The sequence below is a fragment of the Sinohyriopsis cumingii genome, chromosome 1 (genome assembly GCF_028554795.1).
Source record: "Sinohyriopsis cumingii isolate HCF-2022 chromosome 1, ASM2855479v2, whole genome shotgun sequence".
NCBI lineage: Eukaryota > Metazoa > Mollusca > Bivalvia > Unionida > Unionidae > Sinohyriopsis > Sinohyriopsis cumingii.
Genome location: NC_142961.1, coordinates 5,977,388 through 5,999,718, shown reverse-complemented (window position 1 = coordinate 5,999,718; position 22,331 = coordinate 5,977,388). Strand labels below are relative to the sequence as shown.

Genomic DNA, 22,331 nt, shown 5'->3' with positions numbered 1-22,331 from the left:
TTTTATGGATCAAGGCAGTAAATCATTGCTATCATGGTTAACAGTAACCACAGATGCTACTGAAAGTTCTGTTAATGGTTTATTTACATGGAATATAGCATCACAGCAAGGTGTTTCTGCACAATGACATATTTTTATTGCGCTGCAAATTAATGATCGGACGAATAGTCAAGAACGTTCACATATGATATTTGACAGACTTGGAGTTGATGAAGTTTCCTTGCGGATAAATGGACATCAAGAACCAGCTGAAGATATATTGTTAAATTTTGGTCAAAATCACGTAGCACGTGCATATCATCGTTTGATGTCATTTATGGGACGTGATCAAAACGTGGATACTGGGCTGCAAATATCACAGTTAGATTTTACAAATCTGTATCCGATTTATTACTTTTCGCTGGAGCATCTTGATTTATCCAAGCAATCTGTTGTTGATATACACTTTCGAGCTCGTGTTACTGACCCTCCTCCTGATATAGCTGGTCCACCCCTTATTCACGGCACCTACAAAGCAATCGCAGTCATACTTAGTGATAAGGCAATGTTACTTGAAGGTGGTAGTGGTCGAATGAGGGTTATTGATGCACCAGTGGAAAATTTTTAAATCACCATTTGGAAAATGGCGAGTATTATCATAAAATGCCATATCATCACGTCAGTGTCAGACTGACTCCTGTTCAGATTTAAAACCTTCAATCAAATTCAGCAAAAAACTGCGGAATGAAATTATCACTAAAGCGAGATCAGATCACAGGCGGTCAAAATAAAATATCATTATCAGAACATCAACTTAAGCGTTTCAACAGCGCTAAACAATCAAAAACAGGTGTCAAACTTAATCTCTCTGAGGGTGTGGTTAAAGACTCAATTAAAACAGGCGGTATTTTTCCACTTCTCGCGGCTATTCCAGCATTAATTGCCGCAGCCACACCTGCCGTAGCAAAAGCAGCCTCATTAGGTGCTGTTGGAACCACTGCTGGAATGGCTCTAAAGAAAGCAACAGGGCGAGGATTAAAAAAAAGAGGGACTGGATTAAGATTGCCGGGATCTCGTTGGGGAAAAGGTCTGAGGCTTCCAGGATCACTTCATTAATTATTCCAGCATCAAATTTTGATTTACTTGATGCTGCTAAACAACTAAAAATAAAAAACTTCAGAGGTGTTTTTATGCGAGATCAATTGCCAGACTGACCAAACAGCGCTGAAACAGGTATTATTAATCTCGATGATAATTCAGGACCTGGTACTGATTGGACCGCATATGCAATTGATCCAGGTGGAATCGTTTATTTTGATTCGTACGGGTTAGCTCCACCTCGTGAGTTTATCAAGTATGTCGCGCCACTTCACGCAGCGGTTTGGTATTCAACGCTACCAACACAAATAATGACGGATCTGCCAATATGCGGCAGTGAAGTAATTAATGTACTCGACACTATATCAAAGTCCTCCGCGGCACCTCATAAAGTCGAGTATACAAGTAACCGCTTCGTTTTGAACAGATCTTAAATTATAATGGTTGATATTTACGGAAGATCTTCTTCTACCAGTAAGAAAAAAAATCCGACATTGATTTGTCGAAGTACGCGACTAAAGATGAGCTTGCTGATATTATGAACCTGGCTGGAGTTGACTGAGATGAAGTTGTTGTTTTTCAGGACCGATACGGAAAACTAAAAACGAGCAATATCAAATGGAATGATATAGTTCGACGAGTACTCGGAGCAGTCACGGATAACATTCCTGTGTTTACTGATGGCGGTAGAATCAGGGATTCAAGTATATCGCTTATAACCGTCAGAGATGAAATTGCAAAAAGTGTTGCTAATCGTGTAAGAAACACCGGCGACATAATGACAGGTGAACTCAGCATGAACGGAAACAAGATAGTAGTTTTAAGAGATCCAACATCCGACGAAGATGCCGCGACGAAAAAATACGTCGACGTCAACTACAATACCGTTGATGGTAAAATATCCACGTTGCAGGCCGAGTATGACGTCGACTACAGCACCGTAGATGGTAAATTATCCACGTTGCGGGCAGAGTATGATGTGCACGTAGATGCTTTTGGAAGATTTCGAAGAAATTTTCAAAAAACCAATGAAGCCATCGATAAATTCTTCGGCACTCCGCATGCCGTTGACATAAAACTTTCTGATATCAAAACTAACCTAGACGCAACTAAAAAAACATTAGAAGATGTCGTAAGTGGAATTCCTGATATCGTTAACAAAATTAGTCTGATTAAAATTTCAGCCGGAATAACTCCCGGGCATATTACCAATATCGTATGCACGGTGTCATCTGGATTCGCAACATGGTCACAGCAAAATAAAACTATTAAATATACCGCAACAGTCACTGGCGTGTACAGGCTGTCTGTGTTTAGTGCTGCAAAATTCGAGATTTTCACAACGTACCCATGGCATCATTCCACTGACAAGTTTTCTGGAGTTGTGTCTTTCATATTAAATAGCAGAAACGAAGAAGTATTTATTCTGGAAGCAACTGATAAGAAATTAACCGCAGCATCTTTCTGATGGTGTCTGCTGAAACACCTCAATTGGTTACTGTATAAAATATAATGAGTACCTCAGCATTGCAACATTACAGGTACAATCAAGCACGTGAATGGCAAACAAACTTAAAAAATTGAGTCAAACAATATACGGTAAAAATAAAGAAATATCGACGACGACTAGTTATCGTTGACGTAATTGTTTATTCAGTATCTGCTGTTGCTGTGTCCAAAGGTGTATTATTATCAATGATAACAATGATGGCGCCAGTAGCCGTAACAATCTGTATTTCAGCTACAACATCAATTGCAGGTGTCCTCAATATCATTGCAAAAAAGATAAGTACTTGCACGAATAAAAAATTATCCGATTACCTGATAAAGTTGCACACGGTGACGGTAGCATACTCGAAGTTATCTTCGTTGTTATCAACAGGTCTTAATGATGGAATTATATCTGATTTTGAGTTTACAGAAATGATTAAAATATACAACTGTGCTGGTATTAAAGGCACAAATATATTAAATAATGACATCACTAGAGCTACTCCAGCAGATCGTGACAAACACAACTCTGCTGAAAACAGCGATGATCTCAGCAAGTTCAATTAATGCTGAATTTAACGTTAGTTTTCCAACTGCGATTCCAGTAAAAGAAATCGCACTTGTACAATTACAAGTATATCACAGTTGGCCAAATATCAGATCGAAATCATTTAATGGTACACCAGCAAATAATTCGCTTGTATTTGCTAATAAAAATAAAGATGATGGAACACCTGACTGGGTTGTTGTTGGAATACCAACTGGCAGTTATGAGATTGAAGAGATCAATGAAGAATTTGCGCGTAGAATAAAATCAATAACGGGAAAAGAAGCAAAAATATCAATTAACATTCATGAGCCAACTTTATCAGCAACGACTGAAATACATTCACCTGATTACGCCGTTGATATTTATCAATCTTCGATAAGATCAGTACTAGGTTGGCCTGATATTGTGCCAGAATATCATGGACCACGAGAACCACGTCGGGATGATTTTATTACAGATGAAAAGAAATTTATAAAGACTCCATGGTATCGAGGTAGATATCCTTGGAAAGGAACTACCTATCTTATGTCTGCTCCTGATGGTGAAATTCTTCCTGAAATAATAGAACAATTGTATACCTACGATGATAAAGTGAATTCAATCATCAATGAAGGATTTATTCAGTCTTATTCTGATCCTGTTAATTCTGAATTTGGACGATTAATAAACGAACTACAAAATTTTTTTTCTGACAACTACAGTGATGATGTGAAACAACAAATCGTTGAGACGATAAAACATCTAAATCAGGTTATATCAGATTTTAGATACATCAATAAAACTATCATTTGGAATATGATTCGCCACGGTGGTGATTTCTTTGAAATTTATAAAATACGCACAACAGTGACCCTTAAACAGTTGTTTCTCAATCATTACGGAATAACTGAACAACAATTACCAGCATTTGTAATACCAGGGATTAATGCCGACGAACTAGTAAAATCACTCAACGATCTTATCAATGAGAACTTTCCTAAAATCATCGAATCATGGAGAAAAATAGCCCCACCTCCGCTTGTTTTCAAACATGATAACGATCCGTATGGCGGCGGCAGACATGTTTCACCAGGAGTCGTTAATATAACATCGACAATCGCGGTTAATCTCGTTTGTGATGTGATCGATGGCAGCTATCAAATAGATCTTGGAAAATCAAATCAGGCTCAACAAGGATACATTTTATACATGTTCACACCACAAGTACCCCCTGGAGATTTGATCGTGCAAGTACCAACCAATCCTGTATATCTGCGGTGTCATAATAATATGTTAACACGAATAAATTTTAAACTAACTTACCACCTTGGACACTTAATTGACCTGAGGGGATAGGAATTGATTGTGAATCTGTATGTGAAATCTTAATGATTTTTCAGAAATATTTTATTTATTCAGAAATTGATGGGGTGTTTTGGTACAAATCGATCGGTTTATTAATTTTGATGGGGTGGTTGGTACTCAAAATCATGTAAATCAATCAGTTTGTTGATTTTGATAGGGTAAATGATACTTAAAATTGTGCAAATCAATCAGATTGCTTGTTCTCATGGGGTGGTTTGGTACTTAAAATTGTGCAAATTGTAATAATTATTATAATCTGAAATATTTTATTCTGAAATAATTATTATAATCTGAAATATTTTATTTATTCAGAAACTGATGGGGTGGTTGGTACTTAAAATTGTGCAAATCAATCAGATTGTTTGTTTTGATGGGGTGGTTGGTACTTAAAATTTTGCAAATCAATCAGATTGTTTGTTTTGATGGGGTGGTTGGTACTTAAAATTGTGCAAATCAATCAGATTGCTTGTTCTGATGAGGTAAACGGTACTTAAAATCATGTAAATCAATCAGTGCTGCAATAATTATTATAATCTGAAATATTTTATTCTGAAATAATTATTATAATCTGAAATATTTTATTTATTCAGAAATTGATGGGGTGGTTGGTACTTAAAATCGTGTAAATCAATCAGTTTGTTAATTCTGATGGGGTAAATGGTACTTAAAATCATGTAAATCAATCAGTTTGTTAATTCTCATGGGGTGGTTGGTACTCAAATCGATCAACAACAAAAAAAAATTCAGAATAAAAAAAATATTTCAGAATAAAAAAATATATAAATTTCAGAATAAATAAATTTTAACAAAAATAAACAGTAGCAATGACGAGCGGTTATCATTCATGAGTTATCCTGCACTGGCCTGTGTGTTTCCATGGGATCCTTTGTTTGAGACTTTTTTATGGTCTTTTCTCGGCATCCCATTATCGTTTCTTTTAGCCAAACATTTTTTCTAAATGTCTTTTTCTGTACGTACCCATGTGACGTAGAACTTATACATCCACGCTACTGTTTATTTTGGGGGCATCATAGACATATCTCCGGAGAATTTTTCTAACCGAAACGAAATGCTAGAATATTCAGAAGATTGTCTATGTGCCATGTACACCCCCCAGGAGAAAACCCGGGGTTGCTAAAACGCACCCACACTAAGTGGTTTCGTAATGTGAGATGTACATGGGCTGCTGCCGTCCCCACTTTTATATAGGAAAAACCCTACCATAGGTACCGTCGACAATATGTCCGTTACGAGAATAGAACTGGAGACCCACAGAATGAGAGTCAGCTGCGCTACCATTTGTGCCATGGTTCCTAATCTGATTGTATGCGCTTTAAAAGTTATTATATCATTAACCATCACTGAAGAAATCAGTACTGGGTACTTATCTCTACATTTCTTATTGCTACATCATTCGATAAAACAAATGAACTTAGTATAACTAATTTTTCAGTTCTGAACACAGATAAAACGTATTTCTGCTTAATAAGTCAGATTTAAAAAGTTAGTTATTTTTCGGGATAATATATGTACCTGAAAAACGTTCTGGCTACTTGCTATTTGTTTTACTATCGCAGAAGACATATGCCACACTGTAGACATCGCAGCAAACCAGGAAAACCGAACGAATTTAATAAAATAAATATATTGTTTGTGCTAAATGCAGTCACTCTGATATAAAATAAGGGAGATAATTGATACTATTCCTGTAAGACTTTTCAGTTCTGAATACAGATAAAACGTACAAGTCAGATTTAAAAAGTTAGTTATTTTTCGGGATAATATATGTACCGGAAAAACTTCTGGCTACTTCTTATTATCGCAGAAGACATACATCACTATAACATGAGTATCGATAAATGGACCATTACCGGATTTTAACTGCCACACTGTAGACATCGTAGCGAACCAGGAAAACCGAACTACTTTAATAAAAAAAGTATATTGTTTGTGCAAAATACAGTCACTGGTATAAGGAAGATAACTGATACTCTTCCTGTAAGACAACGGAAAATAACTGATATTCTTCCCGTTAGCCAGCTCTAGATAGATCAAAATTAAATATGGTTTTGTCGAACTCAACTGACTTTAGAAACTCACAGAAAAAGTATTATTTACACATTTATATTTATGTGCAACAATTTTCCGCTTGCGATCGTAAACACGTATGCGTGGTCAAAGGGAAGTAACTCAATTACATGAGTTGCTCAACGGAGTTATCCCCCTTCTTCAGGTAAGTAGTGTGCTCGTACACTACAGACCCAAATATTAAATAAATAGTTAATAAATATAATTTGACGATTTATCTCCATCATTGATATTGGAAGATGATTCTTTGTTCATATTTGTTAGAGAAGTCGGATTTGGTTATATTTTCTGCAATGTATTTTACCACACGCGAGTTAATATCAAAATACTTCGCAGCTGAATTTATTGATTTAAACATTCTCTCTTTGCAAGTCTGTGTATTGAAGGATTTAACCGCTCTAGGGATTTTTGGGTGTTTACCCATTCCCCCCATGCAGAATTCTCGCTTTGTGTAATAGCCTGAAGATTAAATAAATTATTATTAAGTTTATTTCCGTCAATATGATCGATCACAAGACCGTCTTTGATGAACCCCTTGTGACACTTGTATACGAATCGATGACAATAATAAGTTTTCTTCTCACCAGTAAACATTAAATAACCAGTATTATTAACAGTACCAACTGGTCTTTTCAACCGACAGTGTCTGATAAGACCATCATGATTGGATTCATAGTTTGTTATTATATGATGCTTCATAAATTCTTGGCTCATTTATATAATAATAGTATTTGTTTAAATCATAATTTTCCTGAAAACTTATTTAGATAGTCCTCTACGGATTTTATAGATCTGTCACTGTCATTATTTTTTTATCATAATATCTTTTAAGTTCCCTGTATCGCTTACCACAACAACGAGCACATAATAGTGTTTTTCCTCGTACTCCAACACCACATCACAGGCATGGTATTGGTCCTAAGCTTCCACGGTGAATGCTCTGCAAGTGTTGTCCGCAGAATTCGTTTTTACAGGATTTATTACAGTGAGTTCATGAACCTATCATCAACCATTTGCATTGAGACATTATATATAATATTTTTCATTTAAATACTTGTTTGAAATATAATATGAGCGAGTTCGATAGATTGTCCCGAATCAAGCCCTGGAGTGCACATAAATTTAATCTCGACAGAATATCTCTCGACCTACCGATGCAAAATCTGGTTGATCCAAAAAATAAAAGTTTGATTAATAAAATTCATGGCACCAAGAAAGAATTTCACACAGATGGTGCATATCATGTATGGTCAACATTCAAGATTATACACAACGGTGTCATCGATGCTACGATGAATGATGAATGAGCAGCAACTATCATTAACTACATTGATAATCGCAAATATCTTTTCAGAATAAAATTTGTCGTGCTAACAGAAACAGGTAATTGGATTATCCGTGACAAATATGATCCTGTACACAAGGGTGAAAAAACTGTCATACTAAGTAAAGATTCCAAACCACGTCTATTGACTGGCATTGACAAACCATATCATGAGCAAGCGTATCCTGTGACCGCGGTTACTTATGGAATCTATGTGATAAATGAAAAACCCAACGTTGATAAAATGGCGCCGATGAAATTTTCAAAAATAAACTGTGTGGCTGAACGAGTAACAGAACATTTTACAGTTTCGACTCGTGGAAATGGCTTAACGGATAAAAGACGTAAAATAATAAACATGTGGGGAGAAATGGTTAAAGATACCGGGGCATCAATCAAAGATGTGGCTGAACTAGGGAAAAAACTAAAGTTCCCAATAACCATAGTGACGATAACAGGAGAAATATTGTTTGAATCAAAATATAAATCAAAAGGTGCTTCGATCGAAATTATTGATCATAATGCACATGTGTGGACTAGCACAGTAACAATGTTTCCACGAAATCGAACTGTTAAAATTTACCGCGGAGACATGTTTGATTTTATTAACGAAATAAGTAAAGACGAACCTGTGTCATTATGGTTATTTCAGAGTTCTAACGACGAATCATGTGTGGAAGAAAAAAATAAATTTGATCAGTTTGTACGACCTAATGGCGTTATTTATCGAAAAGATCTTCTCCATGAAAAAATGAAAAATCTTGCACTGCAATATACTGATGATACTGACAAACTATTGAGCAACTGTTTTACTATTCTGTCAGTTGCGGCTCATTTTGCTAGAAAGAAAAATTCGTGGAAACCAACTAGATTTGATTTCTCAATGACATAATATCCAGTTGTGTCGAATACGGACACGGTGGATTATGGAATACTAAATACGATCACAGAGATGTTATTTCAGTTGATATGATCGCATGTTATCCCGGAAGTTTTCTCAGGTACGGAGATTGTTCTGTGTACTTTGAGCGATTCAGTCATCCGACGCATGAAATGACACGAGTATCGATAAATGGACCATTACCGGATTTTGACCTGACTGGATTTGCTCGAATCGAGTCATTCGAGTTTGCTATGGGACTTCATCCAATTTGTTATATTTGGTTTGGAAAACATTTTTCAGAAAAAATGTGGGTACCAATAGTACTGTTACGATATATGCTTGATTGTGCGATGTTAATATCGTTGACAATCAGCGAAGCAATTATATCATATCGGAAACAAACCGAAGTTTGGTTACCACAACAAAAACAGTATTCTGATGATGAAAACCCGGATAAAACAGATTACGAGAATAAAATTACGAAAGATCTTGGCAGAAAAATAATTGGCAAGTTCACTCAAGGAGGATCATCCGATCATAAACGACATTGTACAAGATTGATCATGGACAATGCTGAGTTAGATTTTATAATCACTGATACAACGAAGAAAAACACGTTTATAAGTCGAGAAATAGCTTTCTTGTCAAATGGAACTAAACTAGGTAAAATTGTGAGCTACATGGATGGTGAGTCACCTTAGTATACTCATTTAAGATCATCGATGCTCACGTACATTTTGATAAATCTACTATCGATGATAAATAAGGTTTCTAAGTTTGCCCTCAGAGTCAGGATTGCTAGAACAACTACATATCGATACTTGTGCACAGTGGGGTTCGTGAAGAATAAAAAAAGAAAACATACTCGATTATTCCGAATCCGCTGATGTTACGATTAAAGATATTTATTGTAAAAAATATCAAACATTAAAGCTATCTTCTGCACCATTGGTGTACGATCCAATATCCAGAAATAAAACGGTTTATCTGAACGGACCAGGGGGTTCTGGTAAGACGACTCGAGCAATCGAATTATTTCAGAATTCAGATATGATCATTTTAACTCCTACACATAGACTCGCGCGAGAGATGAAACAATGAGGAGTACAATCGTGTACCTATCACAGCTTCTTCTGATGGAAGGGTGACGCATGGAATTCTTCGAGGATGGGAGAGAAATATATTCCGAGGATTATCGTTTGGGATGAAATATGTACAGTACCGTTAGAAACATTAAAAACGTTTCTTGATTGGCTATTAACAAAAAATACTGCTGTGATAATGTGTGGCGATCACGGTCAACCACCACCTTTTGTTGGACCATCTCCACATGATTGGCTGAAAGATTTTGTTGACCACTTTGAAGAAGTGACTGATGATCATAGAGCACTTGATCCAGAATTAAGGGAGTTTAAAAAATTAATCAGACTGCGACCAAATAAAATTCAATGTGAAATAATGCGTGAAGTGATTTCAGAAACACCCATGAACGATTTTTTGCAAGTAGAAAGATAGTCAGAGACACACTTCAGCAGCGGTTGTTTCAGTTACAACGAGAAAAGTTTCCAACGTTGCCAGTTCCGTTATGTTATCGACCAGCAGATACACGGCGGCAAAATATTGATGTTGATATACCAGGACAGACCGAGAAACAGAATTTAGTGTTGAATGATATTGTCGCAGTCGATGTCAATGTTGTTGAAGATGCGCTAAAAACAAATAAATCCCCATGGACGCTAGGATACGCGATGACGATTCATTCATCTCAAGGATTAACTATCTCTGATACAGTTGTTTGCATCGTTGATGATCATATCGAGTGGTCAAATTTGATTTATCTCGCAGTGTCTTGAGTCAGAAGAATATCTCAACTACGAAAGATTATCCTGGACGAGTCAGTGATCAATGATGATGATGTTGACAGTGACATAATAAGAAGAAAATTAGCTGGTTATAAACAGTGTGATAAAAAATATAAACGCGACTTTGATCTTGACATTGAATTTATTAATATGCTGAAACAACAGCAGAATAATCACTGTGCGAGTTGTAATTATATAATGTTATGGCGGTATCTGAAAAATGATCCAAGACAATTTACCATAGATAGGAAAGATAACCATCTTGGCCATACACGAGAAAACACGATGTTGACCTGTCTTGAATGTAATCAACGTAGGGGTGCTAGTTAAGTGATTGCGGTGGTAAATGAGTGTCCTCGGGAATTATTTGTAGTTGTTCACGTACAAATCCACATTGAGGAGCAGTTGAATCTAGTCTGTAGATTGCTGGTCTACCAGTGGATCTTGTTATGTTAGATATCTTGTGTGTCGTAATACTCCAAATAGGATCAATCGCTCTTTTTTTACCACCTTCAAGTTCACCTCGTTCATATAAATATCTTACGGTCACATTACCTAATACTGGCTGTGTTGAAAAATCACGTTGTTGTACGGGTATATTTTTTTTGGTAATTGCGTTAATAGGTTTCATGTTGGTCGTTCGAGTATATCTCATTATTTAACGTGGCTCTCACACTTGGTAATCTTGCAATCCATTTGCGAGATCTTTTATCTTGAATGAATTCCTTCGCATATTGATATCCAAATAACCGCTCAGCAAGTGTTCAATTAAATCGTTCAACAATTGCCTGATCACGATGAATTGCAGTGTGTCCTCGTCGTATTTTGACATTATGTTGCTTCATCAACGATGATACTGGACCAAGAAATTCTTTGCCAGGATCAACCTGTAATAGTTGTGGCCATCGTAATGGTCCTCGTTGATAAATTCGTTCAAACGCATCGGCTACTTCAGATGATGTTTTTGTTGAAAATGGTTCCGCTTCTTTATATCTACTTGCAACGTCAATGACAGTTAACACGTATTTGTATGTTATTTGATGTCTACGTACTTTAATCGTATCATAAGGTAAAAACAGAATATCTGCTTGATGAACTTCATTAGGAACACTAACATTGAAATACACGTACTGAATTCGTTTCGGTGATGGTAGGTAAATTTGCCATATTGCTTGTTTGGATAACCACGCTTTAGCAGTAGAATGTTTAACTGCTGCTGCATCAGCGAGTTTACTAATTGCTGCTTTACCCCTCCAGTATCCCCTTGGGCTATAATAAATTGATTCCATTTATAATTAATTACCAGCCCCTAATACGAGTTTACCTTTCATCGCAGATTTTACTAACCAATTAGCTAATGATTCTCTGATATTTTTATTTTTTATGGAATCTAGCAAATGAATCAACTTCACATCTGCAATATGCCTATGTTGCAGATCTTTATTTTTATAAGCCACATCATGAACGTGACATGCTTTATCAATATCATTTATGGGATACTCATCTGGTTTTGGTTGATCCTGATTGTCAAGCCTGATATCAAGTCGAGTACCTGGACCACAATAATTATATCCTGGTAGATGTTTTTCTCCAGGGTATTTAGCCCATGGCATTCCTGGGAAATTTGACATTAATTTAGCAATATCACCACCATCTTTTCTGGGTAAAAAAGAAAACTTTTTTCTGTTACATACTGCACATCTTCCACCATATGCTATTCTCACATTTTTTGTAGTAACCGTGATACACACAAATACCAAAAGTGATCAGAGATAAATGTAATATTTTAGTTATGTTTAATGGAGTCGATACGCACACGTTGCAAAATATCCATCAAACTTGGTGCAGCGGTGACACGGATATAATTAAATTCAGAAATTTCTTTTCACAAGCACAATCAACCCAGCACGGGTTTATAACAATAAATTTACATGATCCTAGAACAAGATATCGTATTGGACTTGATAAAATTTTTGGATAAATTGATAGCAGCAGAGGGGGTGGGACCTCCAGTATGTAAACACAACTCTCGGTCAGGTTAGTAGTGACCATATTTTTTTATTTTGAAGAAGCTTATACTTTAAGCAAATTAGGTTTCAGACAAGTGGTCTGTTCGCCCCCTCTGCTGCTAATGCATATAGTATATGTCCTTATTGAGATGGCCTTATAATGAGGTACTTGTACATATAATTTTTTGACAACAAGTGAATCTTAAAGTAGTTCAACATTACAAGAATTTATGAATGAAGACCAGATTTATCCTTTCTATGTGACTTACTTGCTTTGTGATACATCATATCCTTTCTATGTGACTTACTTGCTTTGTGATACATTATATCCTTTCTATGTGACTTACTTGCTTTGTGATACATCATATCCTTTCTATGTTACTTACTTGCTTTGTGATACATCATATCCTTTCTATGTGACTTACTTGCTTTGTGATACATCATATCCTTTCTATGTGACTTACTTGCTTTGTGATACATCATATACTGTTCAGCTGTGCAGAATTTCTGTCCTTCAACAACAAACTCCCTTCGATACCATTGACTGAAAGGGCTGTCTTCTAACCAAAAAAATTCAAACTCTGGATGAATTATTTTTTTCTCATCCTCTTTGTCTGAACATGTAACATTATGTCTCTGATGTCCATTTTTAACACTCTTGTATCCATCCGAGTGCTTTTTTTCCCTTCTTCTAACAGTATCATGACCGCCATTTTTCCCATTCTGATCCTGAGGCCATGCTGAGCTTGCTTGGCCAGGTCCCTGAAGTAAGATTTCAGAGAACATGAGTGCCACAAAAGGTCTGAGGAAAAGGTCACACTGTCTGTTGATCTGACATCAATTCAGGGTTTTATATTTTGTTTAAATGCTCTTATTTTATGTTTGCATTTGTAATTAACTGTTCACTCTTTGTACACTTAGCTAGCTTACCCAGTTTATCAGAAAGAAACGTAAGATCCCTCAAGGGTGAATATTCCAAAGTAAGAGACTTTGGAGTGGGAAAAATGCATTGATTGCATGCAAGACTTATCCATTTATATTAAATATGTAAATCTGTGAATTATTGTGAAGTTTTTATAAGAATGTAACTGTCTGTGTTTAACTTAACTACTTGATTAACTCAACCATCTGTACCAAGTACTGGGCAAATGAAATTAAACTTTCATAAATTGAAATATGAAAATTGCAATAAAATTGTTTACACTAAATCAAGCTGTATTCATATATTTTTATGTTCTTTAACAAATAAATCGAGGTTAATTGCCCCCGCCTCTCTCTCTCAAAAAGCCTGTTTGAATTCACATCTAGCAGTCACTAGTAGCTTAGAATACTAAAATGTCTCTAACTAATCACGAAAGCAATATTGTGACAATATCAGCATGTATAAAATTGTTGTTTATTGCTTTGTTACGTTTCTCTGACAAGCATCAGCACATCAAGGACTATTTAGTGCCAAGACAAAGGGAATTAAGTGAAGGCCAACTTTCATTTCATAGTGGGTTAGGCCTGGCAATTTTTAGAAGCAAACATTCTTGCCACCAAAGAGATTGCAAAATAAATTCTTGCTCTGATTTATAGAAAACAATAATCTCCTGAAGGGACTGATACTCTAGTGGGCAAAAAAAATGTTGAGGTATTCAGGATAAGGCAATTTCTTCCTTTCAAGGATATTCAAAACATTTCTGACATTCTTCAGTAATAATAAGAGTTTCACAACTTAGTGGCTTTGGTGGATGTACCAGACATCAGATTGGCCCCAACTTCATTCAGGACCAAGCAGACATCATTAGAAGTCTTTTGGTAAAACTTCCATATCAATATGGCCATCCATTTTAGGGGAATAGTGACTGCAATATTTTCAAGACAGCTGTCGTGGAAGCCATACTGGATCTATGACTGGTATAATTTTCATTTAGGACCAACTAGGTATCATAAATTTATTGGTGAAAACCCCACACTGATATAACAATCCATCTGAGATTAGTACAGATATCAATATTGTAATCATGACGGCCATACTGAGGGTCAATTTCCACGATTTTCATATAAGACCACTCTAGATTGCAACATCAAAAGAGGACAGCCAATAACTGAACAAGACACATTCATTTTCATATAAGACCACTGTAGACTGCATCATCAAAAAAGGACAGCCAATAACTGAACAAGACACACACATTCATGCTGCAGCAACAAGTCAAACGAGCAATGCAATTTGTTTAAACACTCTAAATTTCATTCATTTTTTATGTTCATTCAATTTTTAAATTAAAATTTAAATCATGACTTGAAAATATTCAGCTTTTTAAACAGATAAGAACCTATGTACAGTGTTGCAATGTTTCTTATACATCTTCTTGTGCCAGTGCTTTTAAATATCAGGTATATATACCAATATACCAAATGGATGCCTTTTTACAAGTCATTATTTCTCAGTTTATATTGAAAAGCTTCCAAATTTTCCAGCATGAGTTTAATTTTTGTGTTAAGATGATGTCACAGCAGTGAGGCCTTAGACGATGTCACAGCAGTGAGGCCTTAGATGATGTCACAGCAGTGAGGCCTTAGCTGATGTCACAGCAGTGAGGCCTTATCCTGTTCACACTTTAAAACATTTTTTTTCCAACAGATGATTTAATAAATCTGTGATGCTAAGAATATATTATTTCTTTACATGTATTCACCTTGACTGGCTCACCCTGATTATCAAGAGCTATATCAACACTATCAGAAACTTTTCGTCGGCAGGGAATCTGCTTCAATACATTCAAAATCCAGGCATACATGAGTTACTTTTTATTAGCATGCCATCACCTGCAAAAAAGGAAGATCATTTCCTTTCAAACTGTATGTAAATGCACCAAACATTTTATTCAAACTTTTTGCTGCTAATTCTTATGTTATGTGTTTTGGCTCATATAAACAGTGACAAAAGAAGGAGTGAAAACAAGAAGCTTTGGACATTTAACAAATTATTTATTTCCATGGAAAAACACTGTAAAAATGAAAAAATAAGAACTTACTGTTTTAAGAATCAAATCCAAAAATAATCCAAGAATAATCCACGAATTAAATTTTAGAAGTCCTAGTAATGAAACGTTCTAATGAATTCAAGTTTGAATCCTGACGAAAAATCCAAAATGGAAGGCGATGGCATATACTGTAGTCAGTATGGTGCTGTAGTGTCTACAGTTCTTTGTTATTCCACAGACAATAATATTCCAGTGTTTGAATCTCCAAATAAAATTTAAAGAAATGTCTTTGTCTAAGAATTCTGTATGAGCACTCAAATATTTCCAGGAAAATAATAAATCTTTTAGAATCTAAATAATTTGAATAAAAATTAAATATAACTCCAAACTGGTCACAAACAAACACTTTCCAGTGTATAAGTAAAAGCCCAAACTGAAAAATATCTCTCTACACATCACTAATAAATCTAACTACTGCGCAATTTTGGAAAACCCTGAATTGCAAAATAGAGGCTGTTTAAAATCTAAAATTATGTACTCCCAGTATGACCTTGATAAAAACCAATCATTTTACTCCAAGAATAAAATAAAAACAGAAAGTTGCTTAAGTTGCTTACTTGTCTCAGTGATTTCTAAATCAAGATCGGGAACTAAGTCAAAAATAGAAACAGTGTTTCTAGTACTAGGTATTTATGAAAAGATTAAGGTCAAACTGAATTTTCTGGAAAATATCAAATTTCTAGTAAACAAAATTATATTACTTTGACATGTAATGAAAATATTAAAAATAAAAAGATTTTAAAACTTACAAACAATTAAATTAATTCAAATATAAATTAAATCCAATATACAAAACATTACACTTTGTTTAAATTTGTTTTATTTGGAAAACTGTTTTACCTTGTTTAAAATACATCAGTACATGGTAAATAAGACTCACTTTTTCAGATTCAAGTGTAATTGTTATAACAATGTTACTGTTCCATGTTAAAATCCTTTTAATCTCTTTTTCTCAGTGTTCTCACTGCAGGAAAGTAACAGTGCTTCCTTCAAAAATGAAGATTTTATTATATCTGATAATTCAGACACATAAACAGGCAATGCGAACTAACTGGTTAAAATGAAATGGTAAAAATGTTTTATATGACCATCTTAGGCCCTTTTAGACAAATTTAAAGATCATTCCATAGACCTGGATCATAATATTAGACGGCACCTATTCCTGGATTGTACCACATCTTGAATTATAAACATAGCACAATCCAGGAACAGGGAAAAGCAAGGCTAACATTAAGCTCTCATTACACATGAAATGTTATTCCAGCATATCACATATATACTATTCTAAAAATAAAATACAGCTCCAAAAGCCCAACCCTATGTGCTCATTTTGGAGTGGTGGATAATGGGGAGTATGGAAAAACTTGCTAGGGTGAAGAATGGTCGTACTTTGGTATTGTGGCTAATATAGTTGCCATGAAAGCTCAATAGAAACGTGCGTTAACCTAGTTATGAGTACTCCTGTACCAGCCATTCATTCAAACTTGTCAGCCTTACGTTTGATTTTGGTTTGGTGCTTTATGGCACAGCAACACAAGTAGGTCATTTAGTGCCAAGGCAACAGGTGTAAAGTATCTTGCCCAAGAATGCACCAGAGTAGCTGACCCACACTGGTCTGATGGTAGGATTCAAACCCACAGCCTTTCAATTGCAAGTCTAGCATGCTAATCACTAAGCCCCTATGGCTCCCCATCAGTGTTATGTCCTAAACGGAGAAAGGATGATTGAGCAAATATACAAGTATTAATGAAATACAGAAACAGCTTTTATCTCTAATTCATGCTACATTCATCCATTATATCAACATGATATATTTGATATGTTCATCACCGTAATTTCATTACTTATGAAAACATCATCATCAAAGCAATTACACTGTCATTAGTCACCAGTATTCAAGCTGGAAAGACCAGAATACAGTGTCAACTCATTTTAAGTCCTCTATCACCTGCACAAATTATATTTCCATATAATTTTTATGTGGCAAAAACATCCACAATATAAATGATATTTTCTTTTAAAACTTTTACTTTGAAGGTATGACTACATTTGAGAATTAATGATCAATTAATCAGCGAGTCTATCAATATCCATGTGTGTATTAAACTGACTAAATGACTGTTGTTATTTCTTCCTTGAACCATAATTCATTTGAACTTACTAACACCAGATATTCCTACTATTCCAGACATAGACCAGTTAAAAAAAGCACCTGTCCAGTTATGATCAATGTAACTGAGCATCTCTCACTCTAAATTTGAATCTTTGTCTTTGTACTTTTATCTCTAACACCCTCTATCATAACTTATCCTTTTGGCACAACTGTATAAAATATTACTAATGGCTACTAACCCTTTGTGCAGATAGATAAGGAGGTTGAAAGGCAGACACATAAAGACAGACAGTCATCTTTTGGGTTATTACAGGTGACATCCTGCCAACAGTGAAAGGTCTAATGTGCACTTTTATCATTCAGATGTACAAGTCCCAGTAGGATTTCTAAGGGGAAAGAGGACATCAAGGTGTAATGTTAAATTTCAGCACTTGTTAGAGGTCACACTTTTCAAAAAAAAGTAAAATCAAAACCTCCATGTCTGCCAACAAAAACGAACATGAAAAAAGTACTAAGAAAAATATAACACCTCAACCAGGAAAAAGGTTTCATCCCAAATGCAACAGTATATATGTACAACATGTACAAGCAAAGAAAATATATAAAACCGGATTCTCAAGCATATAAACTAAAATCCAAAATCTATTGGCAGGTTTTACCAACAGATTAAAATAAAAACAGAGCTAGATTCTGAATTCAGATAAACGATGAAAAAACATGATGTATTTATGCTTTATGAATAATTTATTCCAACTTTAAAATTAATTATTATTTAATATACAGTTAACTGATATATCTGATATTAGTAATGAACTTCCTTTATGGACATGAAATACAATGGATGCATTTCTTTGAAACAATGCAAACTCATGACCTTATCTACTCACCAACATTTGCTTAAAACTCTCATGTTTATGCACTGTTGAACTTGTAATATTTCTTAGCCAGTGGTTTCCTAGCAATGGTAGAAAGCACACAATTCTGCCTTTTGACATGAACTGAACAAAGAAATTAAGAGCTGTGTTTAAATATTCCTCTTAAAACATTGTGAACAATACAATAACAATTAAACTTTAACAAAAAATATTAAAATAGTTACTCTAGTGTGTCTCCAAAAATAATTTATTATGGTCAGTCTATCCATCTTATTACCTTCCAGCAATGGTCGGCCTATTTTCATCAAAGACTTCATGACCCCCTTTCATTCCCTTATAACACCTAAAAAGTGGTGTTTGGTCTTAAGCTCCCCATATTCCAACAATAAGGTAATCAACTGACAGCTTACTGTGTACACGTCAGTTGTTCTTGAACAACTGATCTGTCATGCATCAATGTATTGGTCAGTGTTCTGATGGAACATTTCCAGTCCCCATTAGACAGATTCTGGCTGGTTCCTCTGATGTGTTGACAGAACATATAAAAATACTGTCTTTTGGATTTTTAATCAAACTATTTAAAATAAATTCTTGTAATTTTCAAATGTTGTAGATTTAAATTAAAAAATTATATGTGCAGTAGATGGCCATTAAAACTATAGTCTTGGTAAAATCAATTGCTAAGCATGTATCACTATAGTTAGTTTAACATTCACAATTAGTGGTAATAATAATATCCAGTAATACCGAATGAATGTACACTGATGTGTGCAGGTTTAAATAGACAATATCAGCCCCTAAACCACCAGTTAATATTACAGGTGTGGGACGGGTTTATCAGCTTAATTGGCGTACATTTCACACACTTACCTGTATTTCTCACAGCTGTTCAGTTACCATCAGTTGAAAGGTTCTTTTAGTGATGTGTACATAATATTTCTGGATCAAATTTTATGTTTGACAACTTGTAAATCTATGAGCAATTACACAACCCTATATCATGTAGCCACAAATTATCCATCAGTATCAACTCAAATTTGGAGTTTGATTTATAAGAAAACTACTATACCTAGTCACATTACTAATTTATAATTTTGACATGACATCATCCCTAAAATTGAACCAATCAAACATCACTATCGGACTCGTTCGAATAGGTGACTGACTCAGTTTTTATGCTTTTAGACCGTTGTCCTTGATACCGAAGAAGAATTCTTCTAGCCTGCTATTTTTGCTTTAAAACTAAATATTTATATCCAGTAACATGTTGAAATGTCTTTTCAAGATTTTCCAAAAATCACTTTGATAAATTCTATGATGAGGAAATTAGCTATTTAGAGTTTCCCTTACCCTCAATTATGTTTTATGTGACCCCCCCCCCCCCGTTTTGATCCTGATGTTCGTTTTTCTACTCAGTCTGTCCCCTAGTTCTGTCACCAAGGGGAATTTTGACTCCCAATCTTGCATCTTTGGGGATATACTGACACTTATATTTCAAGATGAAGGATAAGACCTTAGTAAACATTTTTCCACTACCGGAACCGGGTGTCAAGCCTGTTGTAGCGCGCACGTCGAAATTAACAATAGTCCTTAAATGTAGACAACGCACGATTGTTCCACTCACACTTCCAGTCAATGCTAGGGTATTAATCGTTGAGTAGGTTGTAACTTGCTGTGTTCTTCATTGACATTTACAAAGAAACACAAGATCTCGCTACGCTGGCCTTATAAAAAAAAAAAAAAAAAAAAAAAAAAAAAAAAAATTCACTTCCCCATGCTACTAGTTAGTGATAAATAAAAGTTAACGTTATCAAAATCTGATCGAAAATCATCAAATTCACAATAAGTAACACCGCAATCACTTACCCCAAAAGATTACGGAATTTTAACTGCGGGCTACTTTCGTTTTAATTCTGTCGTCGGAGTGATAAAGACGTTTTGATCGGGTTAACATCTTAATATATGAAGTGAATTTTTAAGCGTTTAAGTGATTAAGAAGTACTTTCGTAGTATGATCCCTGATATTATCATTATTATTATTATTATTATTATTATACACGTAATAGATAAACATAGGCGATGAACTTTTATTGATGTAGGCCACAACATATTTAGAGGGGAAATCGGAGGTGCCTCCACTGCCACCTTGCCCCTATGTGCGGGTAACCACCATTAACCACTGGCTTGAGGCACAGGAGTCTGACGTTTTATCAATAAAGTACGGCGAAATCTCTCACAATATGAAATCTCCATATCGGTAATATACCGATAAGGGGATTTCATATTGTGAGAGATTTCGCCGTACACTATTGATAAAACGTCAGACTCCTGTGCTTGAGGCACACCATAACAAGGTCACCTTACAATTAAACATTTCTTTTTATCAGATTCTCCAAGGACAATAACAATAGTACACAAAAAATAAAATACGAATAACCACACGCATGCACACACGCATATAGCACGCAATTTCTTTAGACCCAAATTAGATTGACACAAGTATACAGCGTCAAGGTGACATGGACTCGGTGTTTCAGGTCCATTTTTTTAGAAACTGGTCCTCTGTTTTTATTTAACTAAGCAGTATATTTTCCATTGTTCTTAAGTGTTTCAACTATTTGCTTAAAAGCATAAATGGAAGGATGTTACATACTCAATTTGCAAGTGTAAATATAACATTTACCTGCCCAATTGATACTTTATATATTACATCATCCATGGCATTCAACCAATCAAACACTGCTATTTTACTCATTCGAGTAGGTTTGTCTCAGTGTTTGTCGTTTTAGATCTTTGTCTTTGATGGTTAAAATATCCTTTTAGCCTGCTATTTTTGTTTAAAACTAAATATTTATAATCAATAGCGTGTTGAAATATATTCCCAAGATTTTTCAAGTTTCATTTTGAGAAATATTATGTTTATGAAATTAGACACTTGTACGGCAAGATGAACGATAAAAGTTGAGTAAAACAAATGTTTTCAACAATCGGAACGCTTCATCAAACCTGTTGTAACGCGTATATAGAAATTGTCAATCGTCCATAAAAAGTTATTTTTTTAAATATTTTTTTTTAAATTTCTTTTTATTTTATTTTTGGACAAATGTACAATACTTTGACAACAAGGTGGAAAATGTTTAGTAAACAGCAGCAACACGTAGTTTAAAGTCATATTGCAATCATAGAACGAATGTTCAATACTTTCGTTCTCACTCTTACAGCAGATCTGGATCTAGGCTGATAAATCAGCCCCTCACCCGTGGTGATATTGACTGGCGGTTTAGGGACTGATATCGCCTATTCATTAAAACCTGCAAAAGTTGGCAGCCATTTTGTCTGCAAACATCGGTGTACAATTTATACACTTACCAGTATTTCCTGTCGGCTGAAGGGTACTATTGGTGACGAGTAAATTCTGTTTTCGGAGCAAATCCTATGATTGGTGACTTGTAAATCCACGTGGTAAGTGTCTAAAGTCTACGCAGGTGCGAAATTTCACATTTTAATGAACAGGTGAAATAAGACCGACACATAGTTCATCAGTATCAACACAGATTTGGTGTGCGTGGGTTGATTTATCGGACTAGGCCGGATTATATCAACTGTTGGAGTCGGCTGGTGGTCAAAAATTTCAAAAGGGCCCTAACTTTTCTTGAAAGTGCACCAGTCAAACGTCTGTGTCT

At 35.2% G+C, this 22,331-nt stretch overlaps 1 protein-coding gene across 10 annotated transcripts in view; it reads right to left on the bottom strand.

Annotated features, from left to right (window-relative positions):
* Window positions 1–20,589, bottom strand: part of LOC149806358 (uncharacterized) — a 33,753-nt gene extending 13,164 nt beyond the window's left edge. Inside the window, exons 1-5 of one of the 10 annotated variants that reach the window (XM_089952038.1) lie at window positions 20,515–20,543; window positions 18,661–18,771; window positions 18,013–18,159; window positions 15,313–15,442; window positions 13,093–13,390 (exon numbers count right to left, since the gene is read on the bottom strand). In XM_089952038.1, coding sequence (XP_089808164.1) covers window positions 13,093–13,390; window positions 15,313–15,414 — 400 coding nt within the window. In that variant the 5' untranslated portion in view covers window positions 15,415–15,442; window positions 18,013–18,159; window positions 18,661–18,771; window positions 20,515–20,543. The other 9 variants (XM_089952056.1, XM_089952073.1, XM_089952108.1 and 6 more) reach the window with 9 other exon arrangements.
* Between the last annotated feature and the right edge of the window lie 1,742 nt (window positions 20,590–22,331).